General features: G+C 44.2%; 1 protein-coding gene across 1 annotated transcript in view; it reads left to right on the top strand.

Moving 5' to 3' along the window:
- The window catches only part of SNTB2 (syntrophin beta 2), a 266,934-nt gene extending 244,935 nt beyond the window's left edge, over positions 1–21,999 (top strand). The window contains exon 7 of the mRNA XM_078669183.1: positions 17,142–21,999. Within this exon, the coding sequence (XP_078525309.1) occupies positions 17,142–17,234 (93 nt within the window). The 3' untranslated portion in view covers positions 17,235–21,999. The remainder of the gene's footprint in view (positions 1–17,141) is intronic.
- Positions 22,000–24,234: the final 2,235 nt, after the last annotated feature.

A 24,234-nucleotide genomic window follows, 5' to 3' on the forward strand; every position in this document is an offset into this window, starting at 1 on the left:
GCCCCCTCAGTGACTGACGCACACTGTCAAACACTGGACATCAAGGCACATCTTAACTTTTCAGAAGATTAATGTTGAGGCAGTCAACGGTGTCTGGCTTCTCCATTTCTTCTTGTTCTGGGTGCTCTTCATTCTCGGCTTTACCATTGGTGTCACTGTTGCCATGAGGCCCATATCAGATATTCCTGCAAAAGATCCTCTCCAGGTTACACTTGCACCCCTGTATATTCCACGGAGGCCAGTGATCATTTCTATTAGTCATTTTGTGTCACCATTCAGAAAGATGGCCCATGCTCCAGCGCATCCATCATGGGTGGCTGCATGCGAATCGTCCCACATCCAGTCTCGCCTAGAAGTCTCAGTTTACCTCTCCTTTCAGACGTTATATGTTGGACTCGTCTTAAACTCCTACATCATTGGCCTGCTCACCAACAAGATTATCACCTGATTAAGTAGAGCTGCATAGTTCAACATACTGGTTAAGACTCTCTCAGTCCACAGTATCAGTCATTATTGAGGCAATATAACCTCAGTCTGCTTGGCCTCCGGTTTTAAAAAAACTTGCAGAAGAAAAGTTCCTCTTCCCAGCCAAAAATAGTGGTGTTCCCAAAACTAATGAAGTATAAACCTTATGATCAGGATCTGATGTACTCAAGCCAAGGATTTAAACTGTTGCCTGTCTTAATCTTAGCAGTCAGGAAGAAACTAACTTGCATCAGCCCTAGAGACCTTTGTGCCTCCGACAGGGAGAAAAAAAACATACTGATGCAGCAGGTGTAAATTTTTTAGAGCCACAGGAATGCCGTTCAAGACCGCAAGCATCACAATATGATATGACACAATCCAATGGTAATCCCTGGTGACTTTGACCGAGGAACTCTTAAGAAAATGGAGACATGATATCATGATAGTCATGCAAGAGGGACTGCCAGTGTCCAATTAAGTGATTAGCATGTCCATTAATTCTGCGGACCGCCAATCGCAGACTTTTACTACAGTAAGTTCCTCTAACATGCTTCATGGCTGCAGTGTACATCTTTGAAGCCTGACTCAATTAAAATTATGAGCCTACCATTTGTGAAATAGGTTCTTCATTATTCTCATATGGATGTTGAGATGCAAAGGATAGGTAATTAGGCTGAAACCAATAAGGCAGTAGGCTTAGAAGAGATGAAAAAAATCTTCAAATTCAGAATATATACAGGGTCCATCATTGCCACCACACGTCAGAAGACCTGGCAGAGGCCAGCATCTGCACCACTCCTCACAGAAGTCTATCGAAAAAGTGATGCTCCCATTTCCTCTAACCTGTTCGCCACTCCAGTTTGGAGGAAGCATTTACAATTATTTTGGAGTGGCAAAACATAACCACCAGCACATAGGTTCTGCACATAGTACAAAATGTCTGCACTCTTAGATCAAATCCACTCCTCCATCAGTCCCTTCGAAGCCTGCACCAAAATATCAGCTTTGATTACTTTGACTGGAGGTTACATGTCTTTAGCAAAATCATAAAATGTGTTCTGCCTTCTCAAAGAGGAAGATATTCAAAATATTTTTTGGACCCTAAAAATGTCACCTGCAAGAATTCTGACCGCTAATCTCCTTCTGCAAAGGGTCTACATCTATCCTCTCCTTAAGCAAAGGGTCTAGATCTATCCCTACCTCAATGACAGGTTGATAACTGCCACTGCAGAAAAGATGTATAAGGACTTCAGTGCACTACTACACTGTTACATTGTCTGTGCTTTCAAATCAAGTGCCAGAAATCATCATCGACCCCTAAACAAATACTAGACTATCTAGGAGCAACGTTAAACAACACCAAGCGCGGAGAAGTATTGTCTTTCGGAGGAGAGATTATCTATCCTTTATCAAAAATGTATTTTCTTTCAAAGCACTGCTATTCCCACAGCTCATTGGATTTTGTCCCGTTTGGGGTCAATGGCCTTTTGCGTCTTCTTTGTACCCGGTGCATTACTTCACATGAGACCCCTGCAACAATGCTTAGAAGATCAGTCATTTCAGTGAGAGAACAACTGGGAGGACAAACTGAGATGATCTCTCCTGGTGAAACAGTCTCATGTGTTGGATAAAGGCAACCTATATTCTAAAAGGGATTCCTTTCATCAAGACCTTTGATCATAATCTATAGTTACAGATGCATCTCTGATGGGTTCGAGATCCAATCTGCAAAGTCCGAAGGTACAAGGGTTGTGATTGGGGGGGCTCGATTACATCAGGTTTCTGGAACTGATCGCAGCCATTTGGATCTGAAGGCCTTTCTATCCTTGTTAATAACGGAGTCCTTATCTACACAGACAGCATTAGCACAACGATCTACCTCAACAAAGAGGGTAAACACCTGATCCAATGTTCTGTCAATAGAAGCCCAATCAGTGTTCACTGACTCTTGGCAAGGAATGTATCCATTCAGGCTGTGCATCTCCCAGATCTTAAATGCTGCCTGGCACATCTTCTAAGCAGATATTTTGTTGAAAACCTCAGATGGGTTCTTGACGACGGCATTATAGATGTTAACGCCCAAGATTGGGGGTTGTCTCAGATAGATCTGTTAGCCACTGGCCAAAATGCCTAAGCTTTGCTCCAGAGTTTGGAAAACACAATTGAGGGGCTCTTTTGATGAGTTTGTCGAACAGGTTTAGTTCAATTAGTCCAACAGATTTCTCTCTAACTTTTAACCATTGCCATTAGTCTTAATGACAATAAAACCATCCTATGCAACAATGCTATCCATTGTCCTAGAGTTTTTGAAGTCTTTTGTGGACTCCGTAACTTCTTCACATGTTGATGAGACCTCATAGCTAGGTGCTGCACAAACCAAACCTGTTGCCCAGGAATGTAAGTGAAATTACAGAATCCTAAAGTGGCGTCCTTGAATTTGGCAGCAGGTCTATTGAAATTGTGCAATAAAGCCATCTGAACTTATCCTAGGAATGTATGAACATTCCCAAAGAAGCAAAGTGGCAATCTACAAAAATAAATCATATGCAGAAAAGGTTTGTGAGTTGGTGTCTTCAAAAGACTCATGATTGAATATCCTGTCAAGTGGATGTAGTCATTCTTTAACGCCTACACTTTGTAAAGTCGAAACTTCAGTTTCTTGGTATTAAAGTTAATTTGGTGGCTATCTCAGCATACCGAGAACGACTTGCATATATAGCCTTCTTCACAATTTCTTTGATAAAAGACCTTCTGGAGGGTATTAAAAAAATACATTTCCTCTGATATGGCAGCCTTTTCACGCTTAGAAAGTACCGATTTAAGCTCCTAAATTGATGGTTCCACCTTTTGAGCCCATTCATAACTCCTCTTTGCAGCACTTTACTTGGAAGGTAGCTTTTTAGTGGCTATTAAGTCAGCCAGAAGGGTTAGTGAGTTACAAACGCTTTCTGCTTTGGAACCTTACATAATATTTAATCACAACAGGGTGGTTTTAAGGACACACCTTACTTTCCTCCTGCAAGTTGTATCTGACTTTCACATCAACCAAACAATCTTTCTACCCATTTTCTGAAGTCCCTCTTCTCTGTTAGGGAAGGCCCTTCACTTTCTTGCGGTCATTCAAGACTAACCAACTCTATCAGTTATGGTACTCTCCATAATGGTACGGTTTTCTCAAGACAATCTATTTCCAGATGTATTGTCTTTTGTATTAACTTTTGTTATAAGTTAGCCAACAACACCCGTTCCTGGCACACCTAGAGCTCATTCTTCATGAAGAAAGGTGAATATCGCCGCCTGTTTAAGCAATGTTTTAGCAGCAATATGTAAGGCAGCCGTCTCGAAGTCTATCCACACTTTCAAAAAAACACTGCTTTTTAAATGAGGATTTAAGAGTAGACACTTTAGTTAGATAAGCTGCTCAGAAGAATCTCTTAAGATACAGTTTTTATTGTCCGTGAACCATGGCAAGTTGTGTCTATTTGATTTTGACAGCCACATCCTTTGGGATAAGTTTGCAATTCTGTTTCAAGTTTATGCCCATCAGTGGGTAGCTCCTTCAAAAATAACTGGGGCTGTGTGACAAACAAATGGCACAGTGCATGCTGTGAGAAGGAACATGCTGGCTCCTTAAAGGAGGAGTACATGTTTTTCTACCGTGTGAACGTTTAACCTGCTAGACCTCTTGTCCCACACGTTTCTCTGTCATGTAGGCATTGGCTAGGTCACATCCAACATTTCAGTAGTCTCTTGCTAAATGCTGCAATGTTTCCTTTTGTACTGTAAACAAGTGGTTATTACCAGACAGAACATTCAGAAAAAGCTAGCCTGTTTGTTGTATAGATGTTGGACATGCTTTTTGGGAAAGAGCGGCTTTTTATAACTAATTAAAGATATGGATGATTTTTACTTTTAAAAAAAAGTTATGGATACCGCACTCAGTCAGGAATATTCCACTTTTATGACTTTAATAAATATACTTGAAATGCAGAACTATGGTGTTACATTTCCTTATGTTTTTCAAGGAGTAATGTTTTTTCTTGCCAATAGGATTACTTACTGTATACTATTACGCTTTTTATTGCCATTGTTGTGTGGGGAGAGGCCATGACTTAATGAGATGTGATGCCTCGAGTGGGCAATGATGCACCTCTCCTCCCTCAACAACGATAATAAACAGCCTGTTACTTTCACCACGATCTATATGTATATTTTTGCCATGCGTTTTTATCATTTGTTGACGGTTAGTCTAACCTGAACTGAGCTAATTACTTTGAATATAATCATTGCAAGTTGAATGCACTTATATTAGTTCATATGCTACAAATACTATGCTCTATTGAGTCACATTTACTTATGCTTTTTCTTGTGCGGTAATCCCCTTGTCAATTCTTTGATTGTTGCAGCTTTTCAGGAGATTCGTCATCCTAAACTGTCCCAAAAACGTGGGCAGATGTATAGACTTCTTCATTGAAAATCTCTCCTTGACTGCTATGGACTGGATAGAGCAATTTTCACACTTTCTGCTAATGAACCACAGAGAGGACTTACAAAACATTCTAAGCAATGGAGTTACCACTTCAGACCTAGTGCTGGACTATAAAATATTTGTGGGATCTGTCAGTATGTGGTTATGGCCATTGTTTGGAATTGAAATGTTTTAAATGATTACTCCTTGCTTCCCTTAATTCATTGGCCCAGTAGAAGATGCAAGTCATTCCTTTCTTTGTGAATGCTCTCCTCAAATCTCAAGTGGATGAGGAAATCGGAAAGAGAAATCCAAGGTCGAAACTTTTAAAGAAGTTTGATTGGAGAAGGCATTTTCTTAGTCTTGCTAATTTGGAGCAGGATCACTTTCATAAAGGCAGAGGCAACAGCAGCCACGAAATCTTTCTATCGAGGCAGAGGAAGCCAGTAGTCATCTGCAGCGCCGGTCCTTCTTCCAACCTAGCTCCGCACTAATTTGCCCCGAAGCACAGAAATGATCTTACAGCACAAAAGAGCATAACAAAAGGATGCTAATGTACAGAATTACAAACACTTGCTTAATAGATCCTCTCCCAACATTCCACAACAGATGTAGAGACCTTTTCTCCTAGACTACGAGGATAAGGAAATACATTGCGAGAGTCTATATACTGTATGTTGCAACTGAAAGCACAAGGAAGTTCAACAGTAGTTACTGGAAGACAACGTGCTTGAGTACAACTTCTCTGAAAGGGCAATTATAAATCTCAAACCCACTGCCACTACAAAATGCTACAACGTTGTTCCCAGTGTCACAGTGCCTAATTACAAGGAGAATGCCTTTTCACAGACCAGTCAGGAACATTATCTGTATGGTTTTCTGCCACTTGTTTCCTCAGACTGTGCTAATAAAGTTTAGAACGTGCAGAACAAAAGGGATCACACTGCTTCAGACTAGCCATGTCAGAGGTAGTTTGCTGATTCTCTTTTTTTCTGTTGCAAGAGAAAAGCAGAGAGGTTCTCATGCTGCTTGAAACTCCTGTCAAGGATGCATGTCAGGATCTTGCGCCACAGCCTCCCATCACTGATCTTAACTGCAGGGCTTCTAAAAACATCCAACATGTCATCTGAATCTTGCTTATGACGGCATGGACATCCTGACAATACAATGTAATACAAGGCAATTGTAGAGCAAGCAGATTCCTCTGAGGAGGTTTCCCTGCGTTAGCAGTACGTTCAAGAAAAAAAAATCCTAATAACCCGGCTCAGATGCCCTCTGAGCAGGAGTCAATGAGGAGGGCTTTGAGATTCTTTCTGAAAACAGATTCAGAGGGACTGCACCGCAAGCTGAGAGGAAAATGAAGGATCTGCTGCCTTATGAATTGGGGGCATTTGAAACAGTTTGAGGTTACTAGATCTCAGGGATCTTGCTTAGCAGTAGGGCTTACATCTTCTCCCAAGGTATAGAGGACTCTTTTAAGTAAAGGCCCTAAAGGCAACGATGAACGCTTCTGATTTGATCCTCTCGAGGACTGGGAGCCAGTGAAAATAGTGAAGGTGAGGGGACACTAGAACACGCTGAAGAATCTATAAAATTAAGTGTGCGACGGAGTTCTGGAGTGTTTGTAAGCGTTGAATAAGGTATGCTGATAGACTCATACGTACTTTTGGCATTGTTCAATTTGGATGTTACCAAGGCATGGTCAATCGTTTTACGAAAGTCCTCCGAAATAAGGTGAAGCCTGCTCCTAAAGAGTAGCAAAACAGCAGATATAGACTTGATTTGGGGCTAAGTTTCAAATCGAATTTTACGTCTAGATTTCTGACTGAACACCCAGTTCAGAAGGGCCACCCTATACTAGAATTCGGAGAGGCCCTGGTGCCAAGAAAAATAATCTGTTTTTTCTGAATTAAGTTAGGGCAGCTCACGTTTATCCATTCCACAACTGCCTTCAAGCAAAGCTTTAAGGAACTCTGGGTTACTGACATATTTTCATGAAAAGCCAGAAAGAGTTGTCATCCGCATAGGAGACTACCAGCACATGCCATCCCTCCACTAATTGCGCCAGTGACTCTAGGTAGAAATTAAAAAGGTCAAGTGGCCTTCCACATGAACACATTATACATTTAAGTGAAGGAGCTTATGCATTTTGGTCCCTGGAGAAGGAGATTTGTCAATGTACCTGTCAAAAATAGTCAGTACTACACTGTATTCCACATTTGGTGCAGCGTTCAATACTGTCACATAATTACTTTACTGATAAGCTGATTCAGCTGGGTCATAAGGGGACAGCACTGGCCTGGTTGACTTCTGATGGACAGGTCTTTTCATTTCTTCTCAGTTCATGCTGTCTCTGGCTCCTATGCTCTCACCTCAGGGGTCCGCCCTGTGCTGTTTAATATAAATGTTCGTCCCCTAGCACATCTGGTGTAAAGTTGTGTGTATTCATATGCTGACAACACTCAAATTATATTCTCGGTCATCAGAACAGGGATACATTAATGGATACTTAAACTCCTGGTTTGGTCTGGTCTCCTGGATGAGTGCTAATGCACTTAAACTAAATGGGGTGAAGACTGAGATAGTAATATTTGGCAAGAACCCTCAGTTATGGGGGTCCCCAACCCTGGCCTGCCACTTTAGGGACACTCCCAGAGTCGGCGGAGAGGGTGAACATTTTTGGCTACTGGGTGGATCCCTGTCTGTCCATGAAGCTGCAAGTAACAGACATTGCATCTAAATGCATTGGCATTTTGAAATGGTTAAAGATTCTGATTATTCTACCTCTGTCTGCTCAAAGGACATTGATTCAGGCGATGATTCTATCAAAATGTGAATATGGCAATGTCCTTAACCTGAGGACGGACAATACTTTGATCAGACGCCTTGAATTAGTGCAACATTCCGCCTCTAACCAAACTGAGTCCCTAGCTACCCACACCAATGTTCAAGCCTATACATAATTCAAACTTTTAGCATGGTATGGAAAGCGGCTTTTCTATTAACAATTGTATCTACTAGTAGCATGAGTGAAATTCAGACTTAATTTCAGATCTGTACAAAGTTATATACCAATGTGTCTCTAATAACTTGTGCTTCATTCCAGTAGTGATTCAGAAAAGGGGGTGGTGATGAACAGAGTGTCTGAATTAAGCAGACCACTCTTACCCAGTCCAAAGATCAGGGCTTGATCCATCGCCGTTTTTTAGCTCACTGCACCATCCCAGCTCAGAACCTGGCTATATGCAAATTAGTCTGTTCCTGTCCCAGTGCATGATGGGAACAGGGTAAACCAAACTACCAAGCCAATTCTTATACTGGGAAGGAAACAAGCTTCCGGGGACCGGTTTCTGGCATTTCAGCCGTCGTCGGCCCGGCTTGCTTGAATCCTGATGGTGCAATGAGCAAGGGACTCACATCTGAGTATACCCTTCCACGCTTATGGTGGACAAAATGATTCAGAAAAGGGGGTGGTGTCAGACTTTCCATTATTAAGATAATTTGTTTTGCATTCATTCTTCCCAGATCCAAAATATACAGGTCTCTCCTCCATCGTAGCTATAAAAATAACTGTAATGAACTACCCTGTTGAAAGTAAGGATCTGCTCAAACAGTTGTTTGAGGCAGCCTAAGGGCCGCATGAAGCACAAAGTGCTAGTTCGGGTGGTTGCAGGGAAGGAAAGGAATGATAAAGAGAGAGAAGTGAAGGGAAGTGGAAGAGAATGCAAACAGTTTGACCGTCCCAAAATCCTTGGAGTTCACCTTCTGCACTCAGTAGTGGGTTATTGACAGTGCTTAATTTCTGAAATAAAGAGTACAGGAGCTCTGCTCAGAAGCTGGCAGCCACTGCAATAAAACAACGGTTTGCAGCATACCAAAGCTGGTAGACTTTAATCCACATTAGACGTTCTTTGCCCCCTTTTCTTTCACCTGCAGGTTCCTGCTTTCTCACTTTGTATTGATTTTGTTGTCTTACTCTTCCTCTGTCTTTATGATGCGTGTGTTTTTCCCTCTCCTGCATTCGGGCAATATCTGATGCGGGAGGAAAAAGGCGCCCACCCCGTCAATCACTTTCTCAATTAAAGTACTGGTTATTGATTGGCAACATATGGTGTTTGGCATCTGGTTCAGGGAGGAAAAGAGGGATAAATGGAGGCAGACGGGGGACAAAAAAGGATGGAGTGCCAGATTGGGGAAAAAGGGGGTGCAGATGGTGTGTGAGAGACGAGTGCAGACCAACCAGCAACAGGGGTGTCGAATTTAATCCAATATCTACCCGTCCATTTATTTTATTTTATTTCAAAATGTGTACAGCGCATAGCTGCCCCAGTGACGGGGCGTCCCAGCACTAACAAGCAAGTGCCAATAGACCACACCAGCACATGGAAAGCACCCTACGCTGGGAAAAGCGAGGCCTTTATAGCTTTTCGAAATGCCAAATGGTTCTGAAGTCCTCTAATTGAGAGCGGGAGGGAATTCCAAAGGTGCGCCGCCTGGACCTTAAAGGAGCGGCCACCTGCTCTGGCTTTTTGAAATTGGGGGTTACAGACTGAGCCAGAGTTGGTCGAGCGCAGAGGGCCATTTGGCACATATTGAACTAGCAGATCCGCTAAAATCGCGGGCCTTGTGTCAAAATTTTGTGGGCTACACACAGACTTAAAATGAATTCTTTTAGCTATCAGCAACCAATGAAGCTTAGGCAAAAGATTAGCAACCAAACAATGTTTAGGAAGTGCTAGCAGGGCGCGAGCTGCAGAATTCTGGATTCTTTGGAGGCAAGAAATACAGGATTTATTGGCCCCTAAGTAGAGGAAGTTACCATAATCTAACCTCGCTAAGATTGTAGCCTGAAGAATAGTTTGGCGGACCTTTGTGCAAAAAAGCCAAGTAAAGGTTTTCAGCCCTCTTAGGAGACCAAAACAGGATCCCGCTAAGGCCTTGGATTGTGCATCAAATGAAAGCTCACTGTCTATCCAACAGCCTACGTTTTTTACTGCCTTTTCTGGCAGAGGTGCAGGTTTTAGTTTCAGGCCACCACTGTTCAGACCAGAGAGCACTGTCTCTCCCCATCACGAGAATTTCTGACTTGGCAGCATTAAGCTTTAAGCAATTTGCTGTCATCCAGTCAGAGATGGCTAAAAGGTCCTCTTTAAATTTAAAAAGATTATCTTGACACTTTTTTTGAGAAGACGATAACTAACTGGGTGTCATCGGCATAGAAAACCAATGACAACCCTCTACTTTTTGCTAACAAAGCTAGGGGTTGGACATAGATATTAAAAAGCGCAGGGCTCAATATAGAGCCTTGTGGGACCCCATGTTTGATAGCATGCATCTGTGAATAAGGTGGCACCACCACTTGAAAAGTTATACCTTCCAAGAAGAACTGGAACCAAGCCAAGGCGGCCCCCCTGGCCCCAATATCATGTAGTCTGCCTAGAAGAATATCATGGGAAACAGTGTCAAAAGCGGCACTTAAATCTAAAAGAATTAAGGCCGCGGAGTTCCCAACATCTAGGCTACTATGGATGTCCTCTGTCACTGCCAACAGCGTCAATTCGGTGCTGTGGCGAGGACGAAAAACATTTTGTGAGGGGGCAAGAGTTTTTTTACACACTACAAATTCAGCCATGACTGAGTTAACTGTAGCCTTAGCTAGGAAAGGGAGCTGGGAGATCGAACGAAAATTCCATAAGACGGGTTGCTTCATAAATTATGGCGTGCATCTCATTATATAAAAGCTCTGACAATAACCTTTCTGATTATGCCAGGGCTCATACTGCAGTAGGGTTTGAATTCAAGCAATTTCCTTATTTTGACACCTTTCTGCAGATTTACATACTGAGACTGGAAGCAGTGTTAAGCAATAGTTACAGGGTTAGAATGCCCTTTTGAGTCTTTTCAACCCTACAAAATTGTATGTTTTAGATGTTTCAACCAGCTCTACTCTAATCTTTTACAATACTGAGAGAGGTTGGAAATGTATTCCTGACAATGGCAGTTGTAAAACTTCTTCTAGGATATGGAAAAATGTGGTTGGAGGAAAAGTGAACTTGTAAATGCTCAACTGATTTTCACATGAGCAAATCTACAACTGCATATTTGCTTGTGCTAAAAGCAAATCTGAAAGACAATTCTAGATTCCTTATCTTAGAATTACCCCCAGGTGTCAGACTAGATCAAGAGAATTTTTTCTTAACAGTACCCCTGCGTGTCGGTAGGTGGCGTTGGTCGACTCTGCATCGTGGTCCCTGGGATGACATCACGGGGCCTACTTAGACACCGCTCCTGCGCACTGATGTCCGTTCTTTATTTTTCTTCACCAGCCTAGCGCAGATCGAGAGAGCTACCCCTTTAGCCATGCTTTTTATAAGCTTTTTTTACTTTTGTCGAATTATTTTTGGAGTCTTCGGCTCCAGCTGCGCAAGGGATGTCCCATCCTCTGATCTGCTTCAAGCCCTGCGAGGCCTGTCACAAACTGATGTCTGACACGGACCCGCACCGTGTGAGCCTCTGGTGCCTGGAGGGCGACCACAACACGAAGTCGTGCTCCAACTTCTGGGCCATGAAGCCTAAGTCTTTGCGGGAGCGGTCCCGAAAGCTCTTGGATGCCCGGCAGTCGGCTCCGCGTCGTTCCCGGTCTCGCTCAAGAAGAAGGTCTCTAGACCGGTCGCGGAGCCACCACACCTCATTGCACTCAAAGTCCTCCAAGTCTTTGGGTAAGTCCAGGCACAAGAAGAAGGCGAAGAAGCACTGGCACTCTTCGCCTTCTCCCCGTCAGTCGGCTGACGCGACGCAGGACCTGGAGGGTCGTTGCTCAAAGGCTCAGTTTTCGGTGCCTCCTTCTGGAACGACTCCGTGCCTCCCTCCATTTCTGGGAGCCAGAGCATCCCCTGCCCAGCTTCGTGCATTTTAAGAAGCCCTCCATTCCATCTTTGGGCTGCCCGACTCCGCTGGTATGCCTTTGGATCCCTGGGGGTTGGGGGTCCTGGGCCTTTAATGGCGGCGGCTCCAGCCCAGGCACTGGAGGACCCCCGCGGATCCAGGCCTGGATCTGGATCGACGCCACTCGACCTTACTCTACTTTCCCCGGTGCTGATCCAGGCGACGCCCCGGCACCTATTGTGCCCCTGAACAACCCCATCCCCAACCTCACCCGTGTGATGGAGCCGCATAGACATTGGCCGACGTCGGAGGGAACTTTTGTTCCCCTGTTCATCCCTGGTGTTCCCTATCGCCCAGAAGGTGGTGATGAGGATTGGGAGGGGTCACTGGACCCTTTAGCAGACCAGCTTGAAGAGCAGGACAGGAGAGAGGACCTGGGTGACGCCAGTGGTCTGGACCATTCCCCAGACCTTGGCATGCTTTCTCCTCTTACAGTGGCTACGGAGGAGGTAGCGTCTTATGCTGTAGTGGTACGAAGGGCGGCTGGGGCCTTGGGCCTGAAGCTCCCTTCAGTGGCAGTCATGACTAACCTCTTGTCAGAGGTGCTTCAACCAATGGCAACCTCCTTTCCATCTCTGTTCCAAGAAGCCCTCACTGATGTGAGCCCAGTACAGGGGCTCCTGTGGAACGGATAATTGCCCACCGCCCGGCTCCGGGCAACCCAGTTTCCCTCACCCAACACCCTTCCCCCGAGATCTTGGTGGTCTAAGACTTGTCTTCCAAGGGTGTATTCCATTCTGCTCCACCAGACAGGGAATCCAAGAAGCTGGATCATCTAGGGAAGCGCATGTTCTCTTCCTCCAGCTTGGCACTGCAGTCTGTGAATACCTTGTGCCTCTTGGGCCGATACTCCAATACCATCTGGGATACGTTTGCGCAGGTGCTGCCTCAGTGCCCGGAATAGGCCTGGCCCATTCTCTCCTAAGCCTTGGCAGACAGGAGAGACGCAGCAAAATTCAAGATTCGCTGTGGACTGGACACCACCGGCTCACTGGGCAGAACGATTGCCACGTCGGTAGCCCTTCGGTGCTGCACCTAGTTGAGGACGTCTGGCTTTTCGGGAAATGTCCAGTCAAATTTGCTGGACATCCCTCTATCCCAGACTTTGGTGAGACTGACCCTGAGGCTGCCGGACCTCATGGCCTCCTGCATCCTGCTGGTGGATCATGCCAGATGGCATATGCGGGCTTTGCAGTTTGACCTGAAGTTCCAGTGGGTGCAGCATCAGGGGAATCTTTCCAACTACGTCCAGATCTCAGAGGGAACTGCGTAAACAACTGCAGTGGTGGTTAACAGTGGTTAACGAACCAAGCTTGGGTCAGAGGCAGATCTCTCTCCCTTCCCCAACCAGACCTCACAGTGCTGACAGATGTGTCACTCTTGGGATGGGGCGATCGTCTGGGAGAGCGAAGATCAGAAGCATCTGGTCTCTGGCGGAGTCCAGGCTAAATATCAACCTTTTTGGAGCTCCAGGCGATTCGCCTGGCACTGAAGGCATTCCTTCTCTGAAGGGAAAGGTGGTGCAGGTTTTCAAAGACAACACCACTGCCATGTGGTACTGCAACAAATGGGGTGGGGGGGGGGTCGTGGACTCTATGTCTAGAGGCTCTTCGTCTCTGGACATGGCTGGAACATTAGGGCATGACCATGGTGGTTCAACACCTGGCAGGTTCTTTGAATGCCAGGGCGGACAAACTCAGCCGCCAGTGCCTAGTGGATCACGAATGGCGTCTTCACTCTGAGGTGGTGCAAGGTCTCTTTCAGCAGTGGGGAGAACCTTGGTTAGTCCGTTCGCCACTGAAGAGAACGTGCAATGTCAGCAATTCAGCAAGCTGGAGTTTCAATGGCGGCACTCGCTCGGCGAGGCCTTTTCGTCGCAAGTGGAGTTGCGGCCTCCTGTACTCCATGTAAGAAGATCAAGCGCGACCGAGCCCAAGTTATTCTTGTGGCCCCGGACTGGGCACGAAGAGTCAGGTACCCAGAGCACCTGAGCATGGCCATCGATCCTCCACTCAGACTGCCTCTTCAGGAAGATCTTGTGTCGCAGCAGCAGAGGACGGTTCTACATCTGAACCTGTCCAGCCTCCACCTCCTTGCGTGGAGATTGAGCTGTGACAGTTGACCGCTTTTGACCTACCGCCCAAACTCTGTAATGTCATTTTGGCAGCTAGGCGTCCCTCCACTAAGACGGTATACACCTGTTGATAGAGTAAGTTTGTGGCATGGTGCACAACAAAGGCTGTAGATCCCCTCTCTGCCTCTCTTTTAGAGGTCCCTCTGTAAATACTTTAATTGGCCCAGCAGGGCTCTGCCCTGGGCACTTTTAAAGGCTATCTTGCGGCCATCTCTGCTTTTCTCCGGCTACCAGATAAGCCATCCTTGTTCAAGTCCCCTATTGTATATAGATTCTTTGAGGGCTTTACTCATCTCTTTCTTCTATCTCCTTTCATAATGTCCCAGTGGGACTTGAACGTTGTCTTAACTTATCTTATTTGTGCTCCCTTCGAGCCTCTTCACAACTGCCTTCAGGCTCCTCACTTTGAAAACTGCCTTCCTTGTTGCCATCACCTCTGTTCGCAAAGTAAGTGGGCTTCAAGCTCCTTCTTCTAAGCCCTCTTTCTTCTCTGTGCAGCTGGACAAAGTGGTGCTTAGGACGAGACCCCTGTTCCTTTCTTAAGTGGTTACACCTTTTGATATTGGACCAATGATCACTTTGCCCACCTTTTTCCCGCCTCCACACGCTTCCGAGGAGGAGGAGAGACTTCACCGTCTGGACCCCAAACGTGCGGTCTCCTTCTACCTTGAGTGCACAAAAGATTTCTAGGTGGATGATCAACTAGTCATTGGCTCTGTGGGTGCCAAGAAAGGTTGGGCTGTTCAAAAGTGTACCATGGGTTGTCCTTTGTATCAGTCTGTTACGCTTTGGTGGAGAAGGAACCTCCAGTGGGGCTGGCAGCTCATTCCACTAGAGCAATGGCAGCCACCACTGTTCTTGCTCGTGGAGTTCAACTTCTGCCAGGCAGCCACGTGGGCATCCTTGTACACGTTCACCAGACATTACTGCCTGGACAGCTAAGTCCAGAGGGCTGGCTATTTTGACTGTTCAGTCCTCCAGGACTTTCTGGTATGAAGTTGGTACGGAGACCCTCCTCCGGGGTTGATATTGCTGGGGTATCTATTCTAAGGTAAGAAATCCATAACTGTCTCTGTCAGATGAACAAGTTACTTACCTTCGGTAATGATGTATCTATAAGAGACATAGGTTAGTTATAGATTCCTTACCGCCCCACCCATCCTCCCCGCTCTGCGAACTGACTTCTAGTGACAGGGACTCCCTTGTAGGGCCCTAGTTGTAGCGCACCGGTGGACGTGTCTTCCATGGCTCTGCGTTTTTGGGGTGGAAAGCCACGCCAGAAGTGACGTCAGCGCGCAGGGGCTGAGACTAAGTAGGCACCGGAAATCACGATGAGGATTACTGACGCGGAATCCACCAGTGCCACTTACCGATGTGCAGGAGGTACTGCTAAGAAAAATTCTCCAGATCCAGTCTGATGCTTGGGGGTAATTCTAAGGCAAGGAGTCGATAACTGACCTATGTCTCTTACAGATGCATCGTTACCGAAGGTTAGTAACTTTTTCTTCACAAATATTTTTTAGGAGTAAAATTTCCTGGCCTACTTTTGTAAATTCTTGTGAATTCTTGAAAGCAGTAAATCTGCACTAATGCACGGACATATACCATGGGTGCAATCTTCTGACACTAAAAATTGGGCCCCTAATTAGGTATAGATTTAACCAAGACTTTTTTTATTTTTTATTCTAGCTTTGTCTCTAGCTAGCCATCGACTGGCTTCTGCTCTTTCACAAGAGCAGAAGCCAGTAGTGGCACACAAAGTAATTTTGTTCAGTGACCGGGACTACTTCAGCAATGTGCTTTTGGAGACCAAAAAAATATTATTGCTTTTTGCCAGTGTTTGTTATAATGGTGAGGGCCTGGTAGCTCCCACAAAGTTTTACAAAAACCATATTAAACCAAGATACGCATTGACAAAACCAAAAGGCTGACAACTTATATTGGACCTATTGGCTTGCCAGTGCTTGTTTTTTGTATTTCTCAACTTGTGGAAACTGGTTGCACTTATTTCCCATTATGAATATTTCTTTCAGAATACGAGCATGCATCAACATATTTTATTAAATGATGCTTCAAAGAAGTGTTACCTACAATTTCACAGCTGTTTACCAAACTTTTTTTACTCTTAGTTGCATTTTTTGTGACTATTTTATCTTGAAAGCAACGGATCGTCAATCTTGCTTTCAAGCTTCTGTAGATATTTGCATCTAATTAGAGAGCATTCAGGTAGCAATGTATGTAGCCTCATATTGTAAAACTTCGCAAACGTGTGCACGTTTTTACAATGGAACCACTGAGTAGTGCAGTCAGAGCTTACACCATTTCTTTAAAGCGCTCACCCAAATAAGAAAGGCTTTTTATTAATGAACCATGAATATAAGTTCGAAAAGCATTAACATATGGACACAAATATTACCTTAAAAGCCGCTGATACCCCTCGCTGATTCATAATGTGGTACTGTAAACCGGCATCCAGAGGGATGGTGCTGCAGGGGATTGGACCTACTTGTCCTAAGGACAAAATAAACATGAAAACTTGTTGTCCTTGACCCCAAACAAATATGTCCTGGGAGTCTGGCTGTAGGAATTTCACACCCCTGCAGCAAGTATGAAATTTGACTAACCGATTGCCAAGGGAGAGGTTTAATCAGGAAAAATAGTTTGTTGGGGAGTGTTTGTGTTTGCCTGTCTGTCTTTATAACATAAGAGCCTAGGGTGCTTCTTCCTAATCAACAGATGTACTGGCAGCTGGTCAAAATAGCGGAAGAGGTGATTGACGAGAGCTGGCGCTGGGTCAGCTAAGAGGCACACTCGCCTTCCCCCTTCTGTACTTTTGTCTGGGAGGGCAAAGTGGGAGGGAAAAGGTGGAGATCCCAACGACCATCTTGCCTTGCTCCTTGTATTGGATTGTTCTTTCCCTAAATTCTTATTGTAGAAGCGGGAGATTATTGGTGTTGTACTGCAAGAAACATTAAAGAGGTTGTATAGGTTGGCTTCCTATTGTCCTGGCTGTCACCTCCTGTTTCCCTATGATCTAGTAGCTGTTATGTTACGAACTGACGTGTTGAAAGGGTTGGTTCTTTCCTAGGTCTCTTTAATACTGATTGATGGTGTGCTCTCTTTCCACAGACACTGGACCTGCATTCCTGCCCGAAGCCAATTGTTTTTCTCTTGCACACGTTCTTGTCTGCCAAGATGACTCGCATGGGACTGCTGGTCTGAAGGGCAGAAGGTTTGTGCCAAACTTGGCCGCACCAGTTTCGCAGTCAAAGAAGCGAATACAGAAAGAATATATTTCAATTCTGTGCACTCCTGCAGCAGCTGACACTCCTGCGGCATCTGTGCCTTTCACAAGAACTCTCAGCACACTATTAGCTGGGATTTCTTGCACCTTGATTTCCAGTCAGTGCTCAGCACCCCACACTGAAGAAAGACACTGAGTGATGGCTCTACACCGAAGGCAGTGTTGCTGGGCATTAACCAAAACTGATTATTTTAGTGTTATCAGTTGAGCTTTATTAGCAAGTTATTCCTTTCATTCGCTCTGCTGAATCCAGGGAGGGATTTCACTAAATTTACCACATTCTCCGCAGATGGAAGACTGCAGTACCTTTTTACACTTCTAAGCCATTTTCTTTCCTTACCAAAGGTGCCTTTGTTTTACTGCTGTGAGTTGGCATTGCAGTGCTAACCAATGGACATGTTTTCAGGTTTACTGTACGTGGGGGTTGTAATGCTTGCTTGAACACTTAGGCAGTGTAATCTTTGTTTGTGTTTATTAATGTTACCACACAGTCAACTAGGCATGGAGAAGATTCGGCATAGTACGATACAGACTCTTTGCTGCTGATTGTTTTTTGGAGGCTTGTGTGATTGACTTAGTTTGTGGCCTGGTTGGGATGGTCTTGCAATGTAGCTTGAAAGGCAACGATGATGCCTTTCTTTGTAAGACCTACTTTGCACCTAAGAGTGTCTGACTTTGTCATTGTGAATGTAAGGGCTAGTGTTACAGCACAGACTAATTAGCTGTGTTGTTCGATGAAACTTGTATTTTAGTAGAGTGACTGTGAAACTTGGATGGGGACACAGAGTGGCTGTGTTTGGTCTTGGTTATCACTGGCTCTTAGAGTCCTGCGTTACAGTGCAGCTTGGCAGACTCCATTGGTGATCTGGACGCGGAGGGGGCACTGTTCTCGAAACCCAAAATAATTGGGTGACAAGACACAAGTTGTTGCTCAGTGTATGGTTGTGTTTGCACATGTGTGAAGAACCTGCTTTTATACTCTTTTAGTGAGTGTGTCTTTGAACTTATGTTTAGCATATGGCGATTATTTTATTCCCTTTGGGCGGTGTGAGAGTCTGTCTGGCTCGCTCTATTGGCTTGTGTAGAAGTAAGAGCAGTCCTCCGAAACCCAAAGTAATTGGGTTGCATGGCACCAAGATAATCCTGAGTGTCTGGTTGTATTTGAGCCTTCCTGAAGAATCTGTGTTATTCTATGTGTTTGTCCTACTTGGGTGAAAGATTGGTTAAATCAGTGATGGTCTGGGTATGTGATGGATTCTTTATACCACAATCACAGGCTAATTGGTACATAGATGCAAATGGCTTTGTTGGTGTTTGTGATGGGACTGATCAGTGTAACTCAAACGAAGTTGGTGATACAGAACTGTGTGTGCCTTCCATTCAGTAGTATGTCAGAATGAGCGATTGTTTACGCCTGTGTGGCAGACCTTGATTGACCATCTCTGTCAATGTTGTGAGTCTGAGAGTCTTTCTTTGTTACACAATCTTCTATTCCTGTGGTAGCTCAGAATGAATTGATGTGGTGTACCTAGGTGAGAGGGGCCTACTTTACTGCACAGGCAATAGATGGGTGAGAGGGACCTAAATGAAAGGTCAAAGTGAATGGATGTGTTGGAATTTCGGTGTGAAAAAAATATATTGTGATGAATTGCTATAGAACCACAGCATTGGAGGTCTAGCAGTGACTTACGTAAGGAGGCTGTGCTGTATCCAGTGTGAAAAGGGTCTAAAAAACGGGGGTGGAGGAGTCCTGCACTATCCAAAACGTATCCAACATTATTTATTTTTCAACACAACTCCAACATTTATTCCTTTTTTTAATGAAGTTATTACCAGCTCTGCATGTCATTTAGGTGTCATGATGATCCCTGTTATTTCCAATGCTATGAAACTTCATCAACTGCAGTAGCAAGTGTTGTATACAAAAACTGATTATTCATCCAAGCTTGTCGCAACCATGAGAAACCTGGATTGTTGTATAAAGGAACTTGCTGTATCTATAGAGTGAGGCTATAGTTCCAACATAGTATTGACAGGATTCTGTGGTAACTAGGATTGTGCAGTTTTGCATTGCAGCAATACACAGTGCAAAGAGAATGATTGCAGTCAAGTGTAATTGTTTGTGCATACCGCTTACTGGGATTAGTGGGTTAAATTGTAGCCCGTGAAAATGTACGTAACTGGGAGTGCGTAGTTATTGAGTATGTTTCTCTTCCCAAATCTGCAAATGGTCAGGAGTGAAGTTTCATTCTCAAATCCCCCTACTTCTCAACATAGTCGATAGCAAATTTGTTCCAAGGAAGACGGAAACATGCTTGCAGTGGCAGTCGACATTTTTAAAAGTGGAGCAAGGCTGCAAAATCAAGACTCTTTGGATTGAGTACTCCAAGATATCGATACCACAGGGGTTAATTATAGCGCCCTCCATGTACTCAATTGAATAACCATAAGATAATACAACTCTCAAACCAAGACTTCAATTCTCTTTCAAGACTATTCAGAAAGTTTGAGCTTGGGAAAGATTTGGTGTCTAATTGGGCTGAGGTCATATGAAACACTTTGAGCATTATAGATAGTAAAATTTTAATTGATTCTTAGAAAAAGGCGCATCTGTTGTAACGTTCAGTAAAAATATGCCCCATGATTGACTACAATCCTACCCCTATCTATATACTAGCATCCAGTTGTCAAATGGTTTCACCCACATAAGTGTGCAAGGAGACGAGTCTCAAAGCTTATTTCAAGAAAATGTATGAATGTCTTTTTGTAAGCGAGAGGCAACCATGATCCAATTGGGTGGACTGCTGTCTTTCCGAAGTACTTGGGTGCCTAAGAATAATGCACTGAAGTACACTCTAACCAGCGATTCTGGGGTAATGTTAAAGACCTGTCAGTCTGCTTCTACAGTTTGAATGCCTAGAGACCATGTGGATTAATTTGAAATCCCCCTTTTAGTAGAACAATTGCCAAAGTGCCTTCGGTATCGATGAGTGAGTAAGCTGCACCCCCATCCCTCCTAGGGGGGACTACTCTGTAGTGAGTGATACTGCATATCCCTCCTCTGGATGAAATACTATCCTTCAGCGCTTTGACTTTAGTAGTGGTACTGGTATTATGGGTGCTTGATACTGCAAAACCCTCTTGAGAGGATGAGCATGTCTATATGTACTTACCGTACTCTTAGGAAGTAAAACCCAGAGGAATCCATTGGATGAATCTCTTGAATACTCTACAGGAGAGTGCTGATTTGCAGAGGACACTTTCTTAAGTTGAGTGGGAGAGCATGAACAAGGTTTCCAGGTAGAGGCTTGAGTGACATTTACATTTAGATTTGCTTTGTGTGCCTAAGAAAACCAAAATTGGGAGGGGCTTCAGTTAGCATTGTTAGAGCAGCTCTTGAGGGGCAAAGCTGCTTAGCATCAAGATGGTTTGAGTAGGTTTGAGGAACTCAGGATCTTCATCTTTTCTTACTGTATTACTTTTTATCAGTCATTGTTTGAAGTGTGAAATACTTCAATATTGCCTTAATGTGTTTGAAAAGCACACTTTACTCCTGTTGGAATTTTTCTGTACATCCTCTTCTATACCAAAATATATTCTAAACAGGATGCCAGAAAAGTCTGCAAGAGTAAAATTCGTAGTAGTTTCTAGGTAAACTTCCTGATTCACAAAGTGGATTTAAAATATTTGTATAGTGTAAAAAATAGGCGTACAATGCACATTTTGCAAAAAACTGTTAATTTTGCATTGATACCAGACCCCAAGGGAACCACAACGGCTGAAATTGTTTGCACGAGTATATGGTGTATCCACTAGTAAAATAGCTGCACGAAGCTGCACAGTTTGATGTATCCTTTTAGATAAAGGCATCATCAAAATGGATTTATAACTGCTAGGTGACTTAGTATTTTACTTTTTATTATTTAAGCTGACACAAATGTATTTTGCTTCTCTGCCAGCCCTTTTATGTGCCTGACAAACAAATCCATTATTTTCCCTTTTACAGAAGTATATCGCACTGCAATATTTGCACAATGCTGGAAAATGTTTATCTTGCCTTCCTATGTGTTTGGGGTAAAGACACAGATTCATGAACTTTTAACTTTGTGTTCTCACTTATCCTTACCACAAACCCAAAGACAAGCTATTGCGATAAACTGTAATGCCCAGTGAAATGCAAAATGCTTACACATTTTATGTAACTGAGTGGATTTTGCAGGAAAGTATAATTTCAGAGTTACTCCTACTACAATGATGAGTACTGATTCTTGTGCATCTGCACACTGTGTTTTTGGTCTTCAACTCTGCTAATCTGTTCATCTGGATATTTTCTTTTCGAAAAGAAAGCTGTGAGTTCTTTCAGGATGTAAAAAAACTCATGCTTTTTTGTCTGGCTTCAAATATCAAATCATGTGGAGTCCAAGGTCATTTTTAATATGCAAAGAAGATTGCAACTCAACAAATGTGATATCTTTAAAAATCGAATTATGTGATTTTACTTATACTATTAAATACTCTATTTTAATGGCATGTATGCAGTGGTAGGTTTTCAGGAGGAAGGTGCTATTGCCTAGCCCTTATGACATAACCGGAGGGAAATACTTTATGGAAATGGCATAACAATGTGCATAACCAAAAACTAAGCATTATATGTTTTCTGGCATTAAATGTTTTTAAACAAGAGTGTGGATGTTCATTTTCTTGGAGAGGGTGTATAATTATTTGCATGGTCATTGGCCACAACCTTCTTTAACTCTACTTTTTAATTTTTTTTATTGAACATCAGAATTTCCTATGTTCATTGCATACATAAGTTTTCGACTTCCAGTATCTTTTCGACTTTCCCCTCTCCCTCTCAGAACACATACTCAGGGAGTTTATTTTCCCTTGTGAGGGCAAATCTGTCTATGGTCTGGTAGTACATGTTGATTCTAGTCTTGAAACAGTCCCTTGGTGTGCCTTTCACCAAGGTAAAGTTTGTCATCCCGAGGCTAAATAACACGACATGCCCTAGGGAAAACTTGAACTATAGAGCATGGCAACTTGTCGTCAAACTCCTGTAGTGCCAAAATGTGAATAGAAGAGAGATTACGGTCTCTCCAGTATTAGGGGTGTCTTTCATAGATTCTCATGCCTGAATCATTCCCCGTCGTCGGAGTGGGAGTCCCACGGTACATAAAAAGCAATAATATGCCATAATAACATAGGAAAAAACCAGTAATTCCCAACCAGGAAGTAAAGTAGCCCAAGCTACAGGAGAAAAAACTTCCACACATGACTATCCTAGTCATTTTGTAAAGCCCAAACTGCAGCCAATCGGGCGACAGCACCCACCAGAAGGTTCTCCCCAGAGGCTCAGGCTCTCAGATTTTCTACCGCACGTCGTGTGAAGGGAGTCTCCCTGAGCTCTGCTCAGTACTTCTCTATTTTCCTTCTGGAATCTAGTTTTGAAGATGTTTTCTGCCAAGAAATCTTTATTCAGGCCTTGTGACTCTTGTGGTAAGCTCCGGCTGTTTATAGAAGATCCCCACAAAAAGTGCATCTACTGCCTGTATCCTGAACATCAAGTGAAGGACTGCAAGATCTCTAGGACCTTCCCTCAGAAGACCCTCGGGGACAGAGAGGGCCGTCTGCTTTTGTGGCTACAAAAGCTCAAGGATACTGATTATCCTGCTTCTGAGGTAGGCAGTATTGCCTCTGGGTCTACTTCAGCCTCTAGGAAGAGATCTGCTAAGGAGGTATTATCTTCTTCTGGGGCAAAGGTTGTAAGGAAGGGACAACCTACTAAGGGGTCTGAGAGGCCTTCCACATCTAAGGCTACTCCCCCTGTTAAGGAGAAAAGTGGTTCCTCTACGCCCTCGAAGATCTACCAAGAAATTGCCTCAAACATCTTCTGAGAAGACTTTACCTCAGAAACAGACCCTGTCGTCGACGAGCCGTCGTCGACGCCTACGTAGATCTCCGTCGACGCTACGTCCACGTCTACGGTAACCTTTTCTTCTCCTAGCCTGAGATGATTATGTCAACAGCGTCTTCGTCGCCGACGATGGTCTATGTTTCTATTAGACCTATCTCGTCGACGGCAGAATCTTCTTCTTCTTCTGCCATCGTCGGCGTCTCGTCGACGACCAAGCTATAGATTCCGTCGACGCTTGCTCTTCCGTCGACGAAGAAACCATCGTCGGCGAGCTCGTCGACGGAGACACCACCGTCGACGGGACGATGACACCACCGTCGACGATGACACCACCGTCGACGATGATAACTCTACCGTCGACGAAGACCTCGTCAACGTCTGTCACCAAGCCCAGGTCGACGAGTTCTTTGGTGGGGCCCCCGTCGATGCCACAACTATCTTCTTGTACCACTCTGCAAGTTTGGTCGCCGTCTATGGCTTTTTTGTTGACAACAAAGCCATCTTTACTTCAAAGGCGTGGTTCTAGTTTAAAACCTTTATCCCCTCTGCACATCTCACCACAAGGGGTATCCCTACAGGTTCCAGACAAGTTACTGGATTCTGAGGACAGTGAGGAGGATTCTGTTTTTGAGGAAACATTTGGAACGGCAACAAGTCCTTCCGAATTAAACATTAAATATCAGGAGGGCGATCAAGAAGATCAGCATTTACCTGAGCAAGTGCATTCGCCTGTGACCACTGTCTCCTCAGCTCAGGTCTATGGCATTGCTTACCAATCTTCAATGCATGCTGGATGATTATTACAGGCGTTTTCCGCCATCAGAGTAAACAGGTTCTGTACCTCCTACACCTGTGGTGCAACCGCCTAGACCTGATTTCAGACCCCCAAGGTCTCCTCCACCTGCATCGTCCAATCCACCAGAAGAACAACATTCTTCTGACGGAGAAGAAAGAGAGGAAGGAGAAGTCGATGACCGTTCATTGATGTCGGAGTGGGATGA

This window comes from Lissotriton helveticus, chromosome 12 (genome assembly GCF_964261635.1).
Source record: "Lissotriton helveticus chromosome 12, aLisHel1.1, whole genome shotgun sequence".
In the NCBI taxonomy this organism is placed as follows: Eukaryota; Metazoa; Chordata; class Amphibia; order Caudata; family Salamandridae; genus Lissotriton; species Lissotriton helveticus.